General features: G+C 42.9%; 1 protein-coding gene across 16 annotated transcripts in view; it reads right to left on the bottom strand.

Moving 5' to 3' along the window:
* LOC125878605 (transcription factor 4-like) overlaps positions 1-19612 on the bottom strand; it is a 306833-nt gene that overhangs the window by 93907 nt on the left and 193314 nt on the right. The window contains exon 1 of one of the 16 annotated variants that reach the window (XM_049559910.1): positions 6166-6583. The exons of 13 other annotated variants lie outside the window; for them this stretch is intronic. In XM_049559910.1, coding sequence (XP_049415867.1) covers positions 6166-6234 — 69 coding nt within the window. In that variant the 5' untranslated portion in view covers positions 6235-6583. Of the gene's footprint in view, positions 1-6165; positions 6584-19612 lie in introns of those variants that run through there. 2 more of the 16 variants (XM_049559913.1, XM_049559911.1) reach the window with 2 other exon arrangements.

The raw sequence follows: 19612 nt of genomic DNA, 5'->3' as shown, positions 1-19612 counted from the left end.
CGTCCAAAATATAGAGTGCTGTACATCTGAGAAAACTGTATAAAACACCGCATGTTCGAAACACTGCAGCTCAGGCCTTTAATCACACAGGCTGCATGCTGCCACACTCTCAACTCACCGCGTCTCTTTTCACTGCAGTTAAACAAAAAGCACCATAACACCATTTTCAAAAAGAAATGAAATATTTATTTAACCTCTGATGACCAATACCATCACGCATCATTTGACTCTCACGGCCTCATTTTAACACGACACAGAGTACGGCTGCATTAACCCCCAACCTTAAACCACACATTTAAAAAGAACACATAAATGGGAAGTGAGCAGTAAAGATGAACCTCCAGCTTAATATCACACAGAAACACGCGGCAAATGAACCACAACTTACTAAACTACATGTAAAAGATACATAAATACACATGATGCAAGTCTATGCAAAGCATGTCCGAATGAATAAAAGTAATCTTACACCTTGTTGCAAAATTAAACAAGAAATCGTCTCATTATCACCGACACATCAGCAGCCGCTCTGACATTTCTATTTCAAACATGTGACAGCTATGACATCACTAATGACCTGCTAATTACCCTTTTCTCTACATTAGTAATGAAGAGCAGAAATATACAAGAAATCATGAAAGCGGGATGTCTCGTCGCTCTGTGACTGAATATTGAAATGAAAGAACATCACACATCCACAGAACCTACTGTAATCCACACTATAAACACATACAGAGACAGTAAGCCAATGAGACATAAATATCAAATAAAAAAATAAACAAAAAGGAAAACGTCTCAGCACTTCAACAGCAACTGCACTCATATTTCTAACACATGTGGCACCAAATCTAATAAATTCTTTTAATTATCAGATCAACTGGCGGGTTATTTGTTAGATGAATCTTTTAATAATAATATTAAAAAAACGCCAAAATTGTCAGAGATAAAAATGATATTTTATGATTTCCCAAACAGTCTGATGAAACCCCCGAAAAAATATTTAAATACATATTTTCAGCTTGAAAACTGATTTTAAGAGCTGACTGATGATCATGATTGTGAATGATTGATTTTCTGTTGCATAAATTACAGAAAACAACTTTAAAAACAAACAAACAGTAATGATCCAAGGTACGTCTGAAAGCATCACACACCTCTGCTCTGTTAGACAAGCAACCATCACCTAAAGGGGGTCAGTAAACACATCACTGTCTTTTTTTTAACTTACTTCCTGTTTAATAAAAAAATGGATTTAGTGTGTAAAAACTGCAGTGTGTGTGTGTGTGTGTGTGTGTGTGTGTGTGTGTGTGTGTGTGTATCAGTGTGTGTATCAGCAGCATCAGTGTCAGATAATCTGATGCAGAAGGATTAAATTTAAGCCTGAACGGTGTGTTGGGCTTTAACCGGCCGGACATCACACACACACACACACACACACAGACACCAAATATAAAAGTGACTGGAGACTGACTGACCTCACTGACAGGGCAGCAATTGGTGCACACACACTCACACACGCACACAGACTTTTTTAAGTACATACAATATTTTTCATCCTTACATAAAAACAGCCTATTAAAAAAAAAAAAATTAAAAGAGCTGCAGCGATTAGTCAATTAACTGTTCAATCAAACTATTTTTTAGAAGTGATTAATAATTTCAGCCATAGTTTAAGCAAAAATGTCAAACATTTACTGCTTAGAGCTTCTTAAATGTGAGAATTTAAGGATTTTCTTTGACATTTATGAACGTAAATGATGTATGATGTAGTAAATTCATATTTTGGGAGTCTGGGATTTTATGGAGAAAACGATTAATTGATCAATCGCAAAAATAATCAGCCAATTAATCAATACAAATAAGCCAGAGTGAAAAACAGACGGTGATGAACCACAAACACAGTCATCAAAGAAAAAGACGTGTTTTCAGCTTTTATTAAAAAAATACAATAAAAAAGAGGAAACACAAATATGTAGAAAAGGAGCTTGTTGTAACACAGACACACACTTTTACAAATTCAAACACACACACTCATCGCAGCAGTTCAAAGTTTGTGCTTGTACACAAAGAAAGGACACGTGAATACACACACACACACACAAAAATACACAAACACGCAATAAATTCAGCTTTTTTCGAGTTGTTCAAACAGAACAACTCAAGCAGATGGAGATAGAGGCCTGCACACACACACACACACACACACACACACACACACACACACACACACACAAACACACACAATGCGTCTATTTATAAAGTTATAATTGCATAACACGCTGTGCTCTAATTCCAGCCTACTGAGCACACAGGATGTCCACACACACTGGCTCCACAATGGCAACACATACACACACACACACTATATATATATATATATATATATATATATATACATATATATGTATATATATATATATTTATATATAAGTATTAACTCCTCATACACAGAACAAAGTGCACATAAACGTGTGAAAAACACACTCTCATTTTACCCTTGCATGGGGGGAAAAAAGGTGATGTAAAGAAAAAAATAAATTCACACTACCAAACACACACACACAGCATCTCCCGATGAAACACCAGTGTTAATACGCAGAAACACGTCCATCTGCATATTTACTGCTGCAGGCGTGAAAAGCTGCTCTCTGTAGTTTTAATAATTTCACAAGAAGAGAATTTTAAAATGTTTTCTGATTCATTAACATTATATAACACTTAAATTTTAATGCTATTTGTCTGAAAAGTATTTTTTTTAGATGATTTTAGAGATGGATTCATACGTCATTAGAAAAAACACTACATTTTAAAAAAATGTTTATCTGAAAAATTGGGACCAATATTCTTATTCAATACAGGAATTTTATTAGAGGAGTTTGGCCTTGACCTTTGACCTCCTCTCGACTGGTTTGGGTTTTAAACTGCAGCATCTGCCGACAGTAAACGGACTAAAATTAAAGAAATATAAATGTATAAATACACATTTCTTTGCAAGAACTGAAACTGAAAATCTGTCTGAATAAACATTTTTTATGCTACATTAATTTAAAAAGACTGAATGAGAAATCATATTTTGTATCCAGCTATAATTGGAGTTCATTAACTAAAAAAACTGTGAATTAAAAAAAACAACTAATAATTAAAATCTTCTCACATTTGGTCCCAGCAAAGTGGCGAGCGCACGCTAAATGGCAGCGAAACAGAATCATCAGTTTAAAGTGTTTAAAGTGTGTGTTTCCTGTAGCTGCACATTGAGAGAGGACTGCAGGATTTTGGCAGGCTGCTTCAGGACCCTCCTAATTAAAACTTACTGAATATTCAAATGCTGCGTTAGCATAACAATAGCCGGCTGGCCGGGCCGGCTTTAAATGAGGCCTTTTGTTTTAGCCGAGCTTTCTGCTGCCTCATTAAGCCGCTGGAGCTTAAGTTAGAGAGCCGACAGCCGCTAACCGAAGCTCGGCCCTCGGCCCTCACCCTCCTCCTCTCTCCCCCTTGCTGCCCTCCCCCACACTCTCCCCAAACCAAAGCCCAGATTCAGCCTCTTCACTGTTTGGTCTCGCCGGGCCGCGGCTTGCTGCTGCTGCTGCTGCTGCTGCTGCAGATCTGTCCGAGCCTTTCTGCCTCTACCACTCTGCCCCAGTTTCCACTCGCTCCACTTCTCTGCCTCCGTAACACACCGAGCAGCCTGACTCTGCTCTCGCACAACCACGGACTCACCAACACACCTCAAACCTGCCTTAGAAAAACAGGGCGCACGCAGACAAACACCATCGCTTTATCACAACGATTCTCTTATTCGTGTGTTCTCTCTTTCTGTCAGTGGACGGCGGGTGTGAACAAGCTGTGGCACAAACAGACAGAGCGAGACAGGGGGGCAAAGTGAAGATGGAAAGGAGCTTGGCACCAGATCAAGACCGTCGGCACAATGTGCCATCCAGCAGCCAGCCGCCAAACAAAGCGGTGCCACGCCGAGCCCCGTGGCATCGCCGCACTAAAAGAGCTCCAACTTCGGGCGAAGCTGCAGAGATACAAAGAAGGCCCCTAAACTACGGGAAGAAAGCGGGCACAGAAAGGATAAGGCTCCGGAGCTGGTGGCCGAAAAGCGCGGGGCTAAAGCGTTCGGCAGCCGGATGGAGGCTGGAGAACCAACAGGCGCTGAGGAGACAGAAGCCGACTGTTGGTGTGGCAGCGTTCAGACAACAGAGGCTCTGTTTACAGCTACAAAACCATCTGAACACAGATTACTGTTGACCACAGAATTTAAGGTTATAAACACGTCAAGAAAATCAAAACATCAGTATCTGTTTGTGTATTTTCACATTTAAGTCTACAAAACATGGATGTATAAAAGACAGATTAAATCCAATAAGAATTATAGAATATAAATAAAAACACAGGAATTAAATCAAACCATTCAGACAGGAGAGTCATAGATGTGTAAAAACTACAAAAAAAAAAATGCACCATTAAATCATTTTATGTAAAAATCTAGTTATATATTTTTCTCTACAAAATTAAATGTCTCCCCCCTTTTTTTTTTTTTGCATAAATGTATTTTTGTGGGCAAATATTCACATCTACTCTCATGTATCGGGCCTGTAAGGTGCTACTTCAGACTTACTATCATTAATTTAAAAGCTGCTTAACTGTATTATTGCAGCTATAATTACAAACTCAAAAAAAATTGACATTAAACTATATTTTTTGATGCTTATTCCCCTCATATTTTACTCTCCGTCCTCGCTGCCATCTCTTTATTTCCTCTTAAACTGGCGTAAAGCAGCAGTCAGGGAGTCAGAGGTGAGACAAAGGCAGACAGACAGTTCACTGACAGGTGGATCCGTAGGAAATCCCAGCCTTCCATCTTCATTTACACCTGCGACTCGCACACGTTCCTGCTTTTAAGCGAGAAAACCTGTGAAACTCATTCGCTTCTCCTCGCTTTTCGCTTTACACCCTGTTTCTGCTTCATTTCTAGCCTTCACTTCACTTCATCCAACCCCCCCTCTGCTCCCCAAGTCTCTGTAAATCACTTCACCCTGTGACTGGTGTTTTACAGGTGGGGGTTATTGGGAGGCAGACAGACAGACAGACAGGTTCATAGGAGGTCAGACAGCTTCATACGTGGTTGACGACTTTGTCAGATGTGTTTTTATATTTGTATCCAGACAGTGCTTTAGGGTTTTGGAGACACTGGAGAGCTCATTAGTGTCGTTTAAATGAAACATAATGACTAGTCTATCTTAAAGTGTGTGTGTGTGTGTGTGTGTGTGTGTGTGTACATATATATAGCTGCATTTGCTGTATTATATCAATGGTGTAAAAACAGGTTAAAAATAATTATAAAATCACAGATATCAATATTAAATACAGCTCTACGTGTAATTATGACTGACTTTTTCAGCTTGGCTTTAAATGCATTTTCGAGGTTATGGTTAAAATAACATAATAAGAAATCACAAACATAATTTAAGGCCAAACTACGACGGAAGAATCAACAATTTACCGCGGTTTAGGGAGAAATAAGAAATATGTAAAGCCACAAGTCCCTGAATGAAACACGCGACCAAACAAACCCAAAAACCACACGTGTGTCATTCCGCCTCAGTGCAATAAAAAAAAAGAATGCAACTCAAATTTAAGGGTGACATTTTGGTGCGTTTAAATGCTTTAAATAATAGAAATAAAAATTATTTCAAGATTAATTTGAAGGCGTCAGATGCGCAAAAAAATTAACACTTGGGACTATTTTAATACAATATTTCTGACAGCGGAGGAGTGACACGCGCACTGTAAACACACATACATCACATTTCAGAAGTGTCCAACCTATTTAACCAAGCGCTACCGCACTCCACACGCGCACACTCACACACACACACACACACACACACACACACACACACACTTTTATTCCCCCCGATAAACAACAGCACCGCTGTTTGTCCAAAAATAAACCCCGGCAGAGTCACAGTCCGCTCGCGCTTTGACGCGCGGCGGCGACCCGACGCGCTGTAGAGTTGGTGCGTAAAAAGCGACACACTTCACCTTCACACCTCCTCTCCTCCTCCTCCTCCCCCCTCCTTTCTCCCCCCTCTCTTCCTCCCCAAACCCTCCCGGAGTAAGATACTGAGACGGTAGAAGGGATGGAAGAGCGTGTCTTACCGCTTTGCCGTTGTAGTAATACATGAGTGAGCTGCCTGTCATCCCGGGGATGGTGTACGCACAATACATCGTTCCTCTCCTCCGCAGAAAGAAGAAAAACTCTATTTCTCCTCTTTTCTCCCTCCGCGTGTCTCTTCTCCCTTCCTCTCTCTCTGTTTTGGTTTATGACGCTCCCCCCGCCCCTTCTCTTCTCTTCTTCTCCACCTTTCTTCCTTTTCTCCTCCGCTGTTTCAACTTTTCTCGGGATTTGTTATGATCTCAAACTCTCGCCGCTCCGCTCGCGTGTCCCTGCCTGCGCGTTTTTTTTCCCCGCCGACAATTCCTTCAGTTGCATTTTCCCATATGGCCGAGCCGAGGCACGCGGAATATGCAAAGTAGGCAGAGAGAGAGAGCGCGGGGCCCCTCCCCTTCTCTCTCTTCCTCTCTCTCTCCTCACACACACATCAGCGCGCGCGCACGGAAAATATACGGAGAGCGAGAGAGAGGTTACATACACACACTCATACACACACACACACACACATACAGCCTAGGCGCTCGCGGACGCGCGCGCGGTCGCCGACACTCTTTCAACTTTCCACAGTAAATCTGGAAGTCATCCCTCCCTCCGTCCTCGCGCGCTGCTGCAGCTCGCCGGCTGCCTTTGAACTGAGCCGAATATTCACTTTTTCCACCGCGTTCAGAGCGCGCGCTTCTTTCAACACACACACACACACACACACACACACACACTCCTTCTCTTTAACTCCTTTTTCTGCTCCTTCTCTTTACTCACTTCATTTACTCTGCACTCCTCTCTTGTTTCATCTCATCTCTTCCTCCTCTCTTCTTTTAGCCTACATTTTCCTTTCCTAGGCCTATATACGCTCCTTTCATCCCTTGTTTCCTCCCCTCTCGTTTCCTACTCTCCTTCACTGTTTCATCTGCTCCTACTTCTTCCATATCCCCTTGTTTCCTCCCCCTGGGTTCCTTCTGTCCTCCACTGTTTTCCCCTCTTGTGTCCTACTCTCTTATGTCCTCCCTTATTCCCTTGTTTCATCACCCCTTGTTTCCTCCTCTTCGATTTCTTCCATTTCCCCCTTGTTTCCTTCTCTCCTCCACTGTTTTCACCTCTTCCCCTCTCTTCCCCTCATTTCCTTCTCTTCTCCAGTTGTGTCCTCTTGTGTCCTTCCTCCCTTTTACCTCCTCTCTTAATCCCCCTTACTTCCTTGTTTCCTTCACTTCTCCACTGTTTCCTTCTCTTGTCTCCTTGCTCTCCCTTGTCTCTTCTCTCCTTCACTGTTTCCCTCTCTTGTCCCCTTCTCCTTCTTACCTCCTCTTTTTCTCCCCTTATTCCCTTGTTTCCTTCTCCTGCACTGTTTCTTCCCACTTGTGTCCCACTTCTATTTTACCTCCTCTCTTATTCCCCCTTAATCCCCCTTTTCCTTCTCTTCTCCACTGTCATCTCCTCTTTAACCTCCTCTCTTATGTCCTCCCTTCCTCCCCTCTTGATTCCCTCTCTTCTGCATTGCTTTCTCCTCTTGTTGCCTTCTTCCTCCCTTTCCCCTCTGCCCTTGTTTCCTCCCCTCCTATTTCCTCCTTATTGCCTTGTCTCCTCCACTGTTTTCCCCTCTTGCGTCCTTCCACCCTTTGACCTCCTCTCTTATCCCCACCTTATTTCTTCCTGCCTTGTTTCCTTGTCTCCTTCACTGTTTTCCCCTCTTGTCTCCTTCCTCCCTTTTACCTCCTCTCTTATTTCCCATCCTTACTCCCTTGTTTCCTTCTCTTCTCCACTGTTTTCTCCTCGTCTCCCTCCTCTCTCTTATCTCCTCTCTTATGTCCTCCCTTATTCCCTAGTTTCCTCCCCTTTCACATTTCCTACTCCCTTCACTATTTCCTACGAGCCTATTTCTTCCATTATCCTGTTGTTTCCTTCTCTCCTCCACTGTTTTCCCTTCTTGTATCTTTCCTCCCTCTCCCCTCCTCTCTTATTTCCTCCCATACTGACGTGTTTCCTTCTCCCTTGTTTTGTTTTTCCCTCCATTGTTTTCTCCTCTCATCACCCCTTTCCCATCCTCTCTTATTTCCTCTCTGTTGCCTTGTTTCCTCCCCCATTGTTGCCTTGTCCCCTCCACTGTTTTCTCCTCTTGTCTCCTTTCACTCTTTTACGTCCTTTCTCATTCCCTCCCTTATTTCCTCCCACCTTGTTTCCTCTGCTTCTCCATTGTTTCTCCTCTTGCTGCCCCCCTCCCCTCTTCCCTTCTTTCTTCCTCTCCTATTTGCTCCCTCATTCCCTTGTTTCCTCCCCTGTGATTACACCTCTCCTCCTGTCTCCTCTTCCCCCCTTCTTGATTTCCCCTTTCACATTTCCCATCTTTTTCTTGTTTCCTTCCCTTGTGTTTACTCCTCTCCTCCCTTGTTTGCACCTTCCATTCTGTCTCCTTCTTCCCTCCCTTTCCTCCTCTTCTCTCTTGTTTCCTCCTTTCCTATTTACTCTCCTTCTCTCCTTACTTGCTTTCTGTTCTCCCTTGTTTCCTCATCTGCACTGTTGTTTCCTCCTCTCCTGTTTTTCGGTTATTCCCTTGTTTCCTCTCCATGTTTTTCTCCTCTTCTCCTTTCTTTTCTCCTCCCATCTCCTCCTTCCTCCTTTTTCCCTTCCATCGTGTTTTCTCCTACACTCTCTTGTTTCCTTTTTTTATATTTCCTTATTTATTTCCGTGTCGCCTGTCTTGTCTCCTTCCCTCCTCTCCTGTTCCCCCCTCTGCTCTAGCATTTCCTCCTTTTAAATTTCCTCCCATCTCCCCTGGTTTCCTCCCCCCGTGTTTTCTCCTCTCCTCCTGTCTCCTCGTTCCTCCCTCCCCTCCTGTTTCTTCCTATGCGCTCTCATTTCCTCCTTTCATATTCTCTCCCTCCTTTCCTTTTCCCTCTCCATGTGTTCCCTCCTCTCCTCCCTGGTTTTCTCCTCTCCTCTTTTCTCTCACTGTATCAGATGAAATACATCCAAAACACTTCCTGGCCAACATGTTGATCTTCAGCTGTCCCTGGTCAGAGTCTTGTAGATTTTGCTTTCGGTTTTCTTTCCAAAGTTGGAGTTGCAGCTGATTAACAGCACAGAACAGTCAGCGTAGTTTTGGTGATTTGTAGTTCAGCCATCTATAAAAACTGGATGAAATCTCTTTGAAAAGTTTACTTTCTCTAGAATTTGTATTTTAGAATAACGGCATTTCAGTGACTACATTTCCAACATTTCTCCCAGACTGGTGTCTTCAGAAAAGCATTTAAAAAGTCAAATTTCCAGATTGATCATTTCCAGACACATCTCTCTAAAACATTATTGGAGGTTATATTTTTTTAATTTGACAATGTGTGTATAGAAGCAAAGAAAGCAACTGCTTTAGTACATACATGATGGACTACTGTAGGTCATCTGTGACCACAGGTCTTTGAACACCACACACAAACCAAAGGCTCTTTTCTCTAATTTTTGCCACCATTCTTCTCTTCTTTTTAAATCAGTTTTCCCCTCCTCTCCTGCCTACTTATTTGGGAAATTTGTGATGTACACTTTTTGGGGACGATAGGACATTTGCCTGTATTCAAATGCTTCTGTGGTCTATAAGTGAGACGTCAAGTTAATACTCCTCTAATACCCCTCTTACACTGTAAAAAATCAAATTAATTTCCTGTACTGTGCCTTTGTTTCGTTGCATACGTTTCTTGATTCTTTAAAATATTACCAAAACAAGCAAGTGTAGGCTGCTACGGCGACCTGCTGCCAGCATCCATCTCATGATGATGCTATGACTGATCATCAGGTTTTAACTCAAACACCAAATGTCTGACCAGAGGCTCAGTCACGACACATGCCGTCAGTTATCAGTTTCATTAGTTACTTTTATTTTGTGATCATGCTGAAAAAGCTGAGGCAGACCTGGGTACATGAAATGAGAGTCATCAGAAGTAGAAGAAGATACAAAATGAAACTACAATGTTTGGACTCAAACTGGCCAATAGGAGGCGCCACAAATACCTCCAATGTATTGATCTGAGCAAGTGCTTGTCTGAATTTTGTTTTGCTGGCACACACTGTTACTGAAATCACAGTCGGCTGGCTGTGGCTGTTTAAAGTGGCCTTTTATCTAAATATAATTGTGTTAAAACAACAGTTTTGTGTGAGGAGCTGCTCGACTGTTTATTTGCAACATGATCACAAAGTTTCGTTCAAACTGGTCAGATGGTGCCTAGGAAATTAAAGGCAAACTTTAAAACACCGCAGAGGCTCCGTCGTAAGTCTGATTGACACGCAGGTTTGTGTGCAGACCCAGAAATACGGGACTACCCAGATTTACCGCAACACCGAGCGGGTCTGTGAGGAAGGATTGTGATATATCTCGCTGCTTCAAATCACGTTGTTTCAATAAGCTTTAACATTTTTGGATCTGTCTATAACAAGGGAGATAAAAGGGATACTACTCTTCCAAATAACAGTTAAAAGACCTGCTTCCTGCTTCAACTTTTGCCCCTCATGCTTTATTGTGTCAACAGTTTTCTTGTGCAATTTGGGATTATTACTGACATTTCCAGTTTTCACACTTTCAGTTTTACCTCCTCGGCTTTGCAGTAAAAGTCAGAAATTAAGCACTGCACTTCCATCAAGCTGGGGGACTCACAAGTGACAGATTAACAAAGGAATGAGGAACATCTAAGCCGCAGAGGTTGAGACATCCTGATTCTAAGAGTCTATGAGTCAAGCTCCAAAAATACATGTCCCATAATGCAATCTAATCTTTTCATTAGACCCTCCCTGGTAAATTCCCACTACTTTTAAACTCCAGTTTGTAACACAGGCTTTATATTATAGCCCAGAGACATGGTAACCTTGGTGACATCACTATGAAACCATTGCCAAAGCTCCCCTCAGACCCACAGAAGACAATATACAACTGTTTCCACAGGCGGAGTATTACAAGCTCTGACAAAAACACTGATCTTCATTTGTAAAATTGGTGGAGTTCCCCTTTAAAAGACATAAACTGACACTGACAGAAAGGGAGAGACAGACAGGGATGCAGGCAGCCACCAACACAGTCAGACAGACAGTGATTCACTCTTCCAAATTTCATATTAACATCGTCATCATTCATCCTATTCAAACAAATAATAGACTCCAAAACAAGCGAGCAGACCTCCCAAACCTCTCTCTGTCTCTCTCCCTCTCTCTCCTCTTCTTTCGGCTTTAATTTGATTAAAAAGCGAGCTGCAGGAAGGGGAGGGAGGGCTGATGCACATCTAATAAGTGGACCATCTGTCTGCAGCGCTGGCTGGCTCCCAGCATTGTACCCAACCAGACTGCATGGGAAATGAAGGGAGAGATGGAGGGATGGAGGGAGGGAGGGAGGAAAGAAGTGCAGGGGAGGAAAAAAACATACAGAACCCAAAAAGAGTGACCCGGTTGAGGAAAAGAAGCAGAGACAGCATTTTTAATTTTGTCTGACGCTTGCTTGGTCAACAAACCTGCAGAGGAGACGAAGAAGAATGAAGAGCGGAGGAAGGAGGGAGGAGGGAGGAGGAGAGGAGGAAAGAGGGAGTGTTTAAAGGAGAGCAGGAAAGGAAAAAAGTGGGATGATAAGGAAGAGGGGAAGAGGAGAAAATGTTGGAAGGGAGTGGGAAAGTTGAGAAGAAAAGAGGTCAGGAGATGAGAAAAAGGGGGAAAGGAAGTGAGAAGAGAGGTGTTAAAAAGAAGAAGAGGTGATCAGGGTGGAAAACAGAAGAGAGGAGAGGAAATGAGAAGAGCAAACAAGGGTTGAGGAGACAAAAGTAGGGAGAAGAAATGGGAAATGAGGAGGGGAGAGGAGAGGAGGAAGGGAGGAAAGGGGAGAAAATGAAAGGATGAGAGAAGGAGGAAGGAGAAAACAAAAGAGGAGATGAGATGAGCAAATGAGGCTTGAGGAGACAAAAGTAGGGAGGAGAGGAGATGAGAAGTTAGGAGGAGGAGAGGAAAGGGGAAAATAGAGGAGGAGAGAAGATGAGGAAAGGAGGGAGAAAATGAAGAGGAGGGGAAAAGGAGGGAGTAGATGAGAAGAGGTGAGAAACGATAAGAAGAGATGAGAGGAGAGGAGTAAAGAAGGTTTGGGGAGACAAAAGTAGGGAGAAGAGGAAATGAGACAAGAGGAGGGGAGAAAGGGGGAGAAAATGAGAGGGGATGAGGAAAGGAGGGAGAAAAATGCTGAAGATGAGAGAAGGAAGGAGGAGAAAACGAAAGAGGAGTTGAGATGAGCAAACAAGGCTTGAGGAGAAAAAAGTAGGGACGAGAGGAGATGAGAAGTTAGGAGGAGGAGAGAACAGGGGAGAAGAGAGGAGGAGAGAAGATTAGGAAAGGAGGGAGAAATGCAGAGGAGAAGAAAAGGAGGGAGGAGATGAGGGGAGCAAACAGGTGTTGAGGAGACAAAAGAAGGGAGAAGAGGACATGAGAAAAGAGGAGGGGAGAGGTGAGGAGGAGGAGGAAGAACAAACAAGTAGTGGGGAGACAAGAAAAGGGAAGAGGAAATGAGAGGAGAGGAAGGGGTAGGATGAGGAAAAAGAGTATGAGAAAAGGAGGGAGAAAAATGCAAAGGAGGAGAAAAGGAGGGAGGAGATGAGAGAAGGAAGGAGGAGAAAAAGGTACATGAGAGGGACAAACATGGGTTGAGGAGAAAAAAGAAAGTAGGAGAGGAGAGGAGAGAAGAGGAGAAACTGAGGTAGATGAGAAGGGGAGGAGAAAGGGGAGGGAGGAGTGGAGAGGAGAAGGGAAGGTGGGATAAGATGGGGGCTTAAAAGAATAAGGAAAGAAATAAGGGAGGGAGAACATGAGAAAATGTGAGAGGAGAGAAACGTAGGAGACAAAGAGTCAAGGAAAGGAGGTAACAGAGAAAACTGGAGAAAGCAGATAAAAAGGGGGAGGAGGAAAGGTGGGAAGAAAGTAAAGAGCAGAGAGGATATGAGGAAGTAGGAAAGAGTGAGGAAAGAAGAGTTTTAGCTGAGTGTTCATATCTGTTTTCAAAAACTCATTCAATGTGACCTTTGACCTTAAGGTAGCACAGTCTATTCCAAGCACATACACCCTTGAACTCTGCGATCTATTTAAGGTGGACCGGAGACCGAAATGGGACAGCAGCCATTGTCTGTCTTAAACAAGCCATCTAAGATCACAATGTATAACCTGCCCCTTCCTCCTTTTATCCCCTCCTAACCCTCTCTTCCTCCTCTGCTTCCTCCCTCGTCCTCTCTTTAGCAAAGCCCCTCTGTTTTCTCCTTCATTACTCCCTTTTTCCTCCTCCTTATCATTTTTCCCTTCTCCAATTTCTTGTTCACTTCTTGCTCCTCCACCAAGCACTTCCATACCTCCTCCTTCCTTCCTTCTCATCGACATCCTCCTTTCCTCCCTATTTACTCATGCCCTTAACCCCCCACTTTCCCCAACTTCCAGATTTCCATCCTACCTCACTTTCTTCCTTTCCTTCCTTACATCCCTCCTCTCTCCTCCTGCTTCTCCCCATCTTTCCGCTCCTCACACTTCCTCCCATAATCCCTTTCTCCCCATCTTTCCTCCTTCCCTTCATTGCCATTCCCCCATCATCATCTCCTCCTCCGTACCTCCTCCTCTTCGATATCCTCCTTTCTCCCCTAAATCTTCATGTCCTTCACCTGTCTTCTCTCCCAACCTCCCTACATTCCCCAACTTCCATCCTCCCTCACTTTCTTCCTTTCCTTCCTTACATCCTTCCTCCCTCCTCCTGCTTCTCCCCATCTTTCCCCTCCTCAAAAATTTTCCTCCTTTCCTTTAATGTCATTCCCTGTTCCACCTCCCCTCCTTTCCCTCCTTCCTCCCACATATTTTGTGATGCCTTTCTTCCTTTTCTTGTTCTCCCCTCTTTTCCTCCTCTCCTCTTTACTAACGCCCATTTGCTTTCTTCCTCTTCCTCCCTTTTCCCTCCTCCTCATCTTTTTCCCTTCTCCAATTTCTTGTTAGCTTCTTGTTCCTCCTCTATGCACCTCCATATCCCCTCCTTCCTCCCTTCCCCTCGACATCCTCCTTTCCTACCTATTTCTTCATGCCCTGCACTTGCCCCCCTCCACCTCCCTCATTCCCCAACTTCCATCCTCCCTCACTTTATTCCTTTCCTTCCTTACATCCTTTCTCCCTCCTCCTGCTTCTCCTCCCTCAATCCCTTTATCCCCTTCTCATTTCCTTCCCTTTAATGCCATTCCCCCATCCACCTCCCCTCCTCTTCCTCCTTCCTCCCACATACTTTGTCGCTCCTTTCTTCCTTCTCTTGTTCTCCCCTCCTCTCCTCCTCCCTCTCTCCTCCTCCCTCCATCCTCCCTGGTGGTGAGATGACAGTTAATCCCTGGTTGAATTATAATCTCACATTTCATCCTGATTTCACGCTGGCAGGATTTTCTTCACATTACGACGCCCAGTTGTCAATCTCTTTCTCTCCCTCTCTGCTCTCCTGTCTTTCTCTACGTCTCTCTGTTTGTCTCCTCAGTCGTCTGACTTCACTCGTTTCCTCCTGTTCTCTCAGCGTCTTTCTTTCCCCTGTGCTATTTCCTTGTTTCCCTCTTTCTTGCCTTCTTTGATTTCTTTCCTTCACTCCTCTTATCTATCCTTCTTCTTTCCTTCTTCCCACACCCTTCCTTTCTTCTTTCTTTATATTTTTGCAACAACTCCCTTTTTTTTTTCACCCTCTCTCACATGAAGCGGTGCTGGCCTTAAGGCCTTGAAACACTCTCTCAAACACACACACACACACACACACACACACACACAGACACTCTCACACACTCAGCACGACTGCACTTTGTTCTCTTTATACAGCCACTTCCGATCATGAGCCTTTGATTTCAGTCTTTTTATGTTGCAGGTCTGAATTTACAAACAAAGTTATCGACAGGACAGAAGAGCCCCCCCCCCCCCCCCCACACACACACACACACACACACACACACACACACACACACACACACACACACACACACACACACACACACACACACACAGAGGTACATGCAAGTGCTGCGATGCAGATTGTAAGTGAGTGAGATAAGACAGGTGAGATCAGTATATATTTCCACATTTATATATTATAATACACTGTAAAAAACAAAGCATTTGTTTTAACTTTAAAAGGTTAGTGAGTGGGCTGTGTTAAAATTTTAGGTTGACTGATTTTGAGAAGACAAGTTGAGGTAATTTAATAATCATTCAACTTCTCTACTCCAATTCAGTCAACTTAAAAATTTAAAGCAGTCTGGACGCTAACTTGTTTTCAGTTAAAACAAAGAGTTTCTTTTTACAGTGTAGTATATATAATAGAATATATTTTCCATCTAACTGTTGCACACATTTTAACAACTTAAACCACTGAAACTTGTGTAAAAAAATGTAATGAATGAACCCACTGAACTCAAAAAAACAAATTACACCCCTCCATCTCAGTCACTGGAAGAATTAAAGTCATAGATGTGCTCAGAAATCACAGAAAAGTCCTTAACTTCAAACCTTGCCTCATAATCATCATGTTTAGACATTTTCTACTGTATCAAAAGGCAACTGTTGTCTGTATCCATGGTAACAGTGCGAACACAAAGTACTAGCAGCTAATGCTAGTATGGTCCAGAATCACCAAAACAACCATATTAGGTGAGAACAAACAGGGCTCAGATGTAGCCCACAGCTGGCTCACCGACATGATAACATTACATCATCCAAAGCATGATGGGAGCCCTGATGGCAAAACCTCCAAATACATTCATGCCAAATACAAATAAGACACTGTTTATGCACTTTTTTTTGACATGACTACTGTGTCCCATCAACATGGCTCTTATATTCCTGAAACACTGACACTCTCCTCCTTTCATTCATGTACAGATATCTGCTGAATGATGAACGCCTGTGGACATACGGGCAAAAAGCTCAATTTCAAATGATAGGGTGAATATGGTTAAAGTGGGACAATGGGCAAACTGGGACAGTTAAGCTTAATCATATTTATCTTTACACGTGTATACTTATATTACTAAAAATCATCATTGGTAGGTAAGTATGGGATTAAAAACATTGGTTCTGTGTCGATGACATCACTTCTGGGGCGTGGCTCACCATATTCAACTCCCTCTGCAGTGAACCAAGATGGTAAGTAAAATGACATAGCGTTTTGAGGTGAAAGATGTTAGTGTTCTAGAAATAAGAAAACTGGTGGATAGTTTGTAATTGTGATGTATTTTGTTAAGGGGTGTAATGGTGATTAATTATTTTCAAAAATCACATCCATGTGAATCTTACTCTTTTTTTAAAATGCCATTTTGTTGCTGTCCCACTTTAACAATATGCTACTGTTAAAGTGGGACAGTGTGTTATTGGCAAACTGGGACAACCATTCAAGTCAATATAAAGGTGAAAATAAGTTTCCTTTTTATTCATCCCTCATAAATTTAGCTATCTAGCTAGCTAGATATATCAACAAATGTACTTAAATTGCAGAGATTAAGGTAGCTTGTAATGAAAATAATAATCGTGATGCTTATGCTAGCTAGCAAGCTCTTGCCCTGCCACCCCACACGTTTTGCATACTCCTGTTTAAATTGATCTAAAACAAAAACTATAGTAGCTAGAACATTCATTTTTGTGTGGGTGAAAGCTAAAACCTATGTCTTTTACATTATTATGTTGCACACTTAGAGTACCAGTGATGATATTAATGATGTTGCAAGTGTCCCAGTTTGCCAATATATGGTGTCCCACTTTACCAATAGCGCCTGGAAATTTTGGTTGTGGGTCAGTGTGTTTTTGGTGAAGGGTCATCCATCCTGTGTTTAATGTTTCTTTGTTTTTTCTTCTACGTAGTATAGTAGAGATCACAAGCTATTTAGAATGGTATGATATGATGGGCTAAGACATTTGGTTCATAACTAGAAATTATGTTGAAGGTAAATTTTCAGAAAGTGTCCCAATTTACCCGTATTCACCCTATATATGTAATTTTTTGTAATTATTAGAAAACTATCACAGTGGCGCCTCGAAATAGCCTAATGGTTAAGGCACATACCACATACTCGCAACATCCCATGTCAAAGCCAGTGTTGGACAAGTTACTTTTAAACATATTAGAAAGGGAGAACTGAGCACCGGGCGGTTAGCCTATGTGCGGGGGGCCCAGGGCTCCGTGTTTGAGATGGCGGCAGCGGGTTGGACGCTCCCCAGAGATGGGAGAGGGAGAAAGACAGCTAAGTAAAGTGAGGATGGAAAAAGAATTAATCTGTCCTTTAATATCCGTTTTCAGTGCTGAATGAAGGTGGGAGAGGTGGAGGCCGGCAGGGTCCACGGGGCCAGGGAGACCCGAGCACCGGGGGTGTGTGACGGGAGGGTGGGCTCCGTGGGGAGAGGTGTAATTTGTAACATATTCCATGAGATTACTCAAACTGAGTAACATATTCTAACTACTCTGAATTACTTTTGATATACTTCAAATCTCTGTCAACACAAAATCAGTCAAATACCTTCCTGAGACTCTGTGTCCTCATATGAGGACATTACATTTTGGGTTTACTGGACCTTATACTTTATTCTGCTTAACTTAGGCCTGTTGCCCTCATTCATGGACACTTTCTGCGCCATGTAGTGGTAGTAAGAGCACAATACACTAATCCATGTAAAAACAAGATGGCAGCCATCTCCACCAAGTCAGTCTGCAGCACTCAGAACTCCTTAAGTGAAAAAAATTCAAATCAGAGCAGAAAAGGACCCCACGTCATCTCATCTTTTTTCCCATTGTCCAATCAGTGCTTCCACAGGCCCTCTGTGGTGGTCACAACAACAAGTTCACAGTTGGTAAACAATGGTAACAATGGAGGAGAAACTTGTGGTAGCTGGTTACCAAGAGCTATACGACTTTTCAAAACGCAGTTACCACAATCTAAATATAAACATCAGGAATGGAAGCATTTAAGTGCAGTACTTGAAATGGCCATCATGAAGGCGAAGCTCCTGGACCAACTGGTCGTACTCCCCTTGATCCATCCTCATTTTTAGGGTCTCATGTACCCACACAGATCTCCATTTCCCTGCCCAACAAACAATTTGCTGAAAGCCTCTCACCATCAACCAGAGCTAGAGGGATGGACACAGTCAGCAACAACACTCAGGTAGGCTGTGGTGTTTAAATCATACTCAGTTGGTACTAAGGGGCCCAAAGTGTGCCAAGAAAATATCCCCCACACCATTACACCACCAGCAGCCTGAACCGTTGATACAAGGCAGGATGGATCCATGCTTTCATGTTGTTTACACCAAATTCTGAGCCTACCATCTGAATGTGGCAGCAGAAATCCAGACTCATCAGACCAGGCAACGTTTTTCCAATCTTCTATTGTCCAGTTTTGGTGAGCCTGTGTGAACTGTAGCCTCAGTTTCCTGTTGTTAGCTGACAGGAGTGGCACCTGGTGTGGTCTTCTGCTGCTGTAGCCCATCTGCTTCAAGGTTGGACGTGTTGTTGGTTCAGGGATGGTCTTCTGCAGACCTTGGTTGTAACCAGTGGTTATTTGAGTTACTGTTGCCTTTCTATCATCTTGAGCCAGTCTGGCCATTCTCCTCTGACCTCTGGCATCAACAAGACATTTTCACCCAGAGAACTGCTGCTCACTGGATATTTTCTCTTTTTGGGACCATCCTCTGTAAACCCTAGAGATGGTTGTGTGTGAAAATCCCAGTAGATCAGCAGTTTCTGACAGACCAGCCCGTCTGGCACCAACAACCATGCCACGTTCAAAGTCACTTGAATCACCTTTCTTCCCCATTCTGATGCTCAGTTTAAACTTCAGCAGGTCGTCTTGACCATGTCTACATGCCTAAATGCATCGAGTTGTTGCCATGTGATTGGCTAATTAGCTATTTGCGTTAATGAACAGTTGAACAGGTGTACCTAATAAAGTGGCCTGTGACTGTATATCTAAATTGTTGGCTAGATGTTCTTTAAACCAGACTACCTCCTTTTCTAGTTTTCCACCTGTTAAATACAGAAGATGTAAAGTGTGGATTTGGGGACCTTAACTAGAAAGCAATGCAATGAATAACATGTTTAATTACCTTTGCAATTGAGTAATCAGTAAAGTATCTGTAATTAATTACATTTTTCAAGTGATGTGCCCTATGACTGACTTGTGGATGTATAGACAGACACATAGACAGACAGTAGGGCTGACAGACTGAAGGAATGAGAGTGAGAGAAGAAAGAACGAGAGATCTCTTCATTCTCTCTCCGGTGTAATCAGGATAAAAAACCTGACGTGGCCTCAATTCTGACGGAGAAAATCAGACGCTAATTTTCCTCCAAAAAACAAACTGAGACACACACACACACACACACACACACACACACACACACACACACAGAGCACCGAAAGTGTTTGGAGAGGGTGTGTAAGTGTG

The sequence above is a fragment of the Epinephelus fuscoguttatus genome, linkage group LG18 (genome assembly GCF_011397635.1).
Source record: "Epinephelus fuscoguttatus linkage group LG18, E.fuscoguttatus.final_Chr_v1".
NCBI lineage: Eukaryota > Metazoa > Chordata > Actinopteri > Perciformes > Serranidae > Epinephelus > Epinephelus fuscoguttatus.
This window is presented reverse-complemented; position numbering and strand designations above follow the sequence as displayed.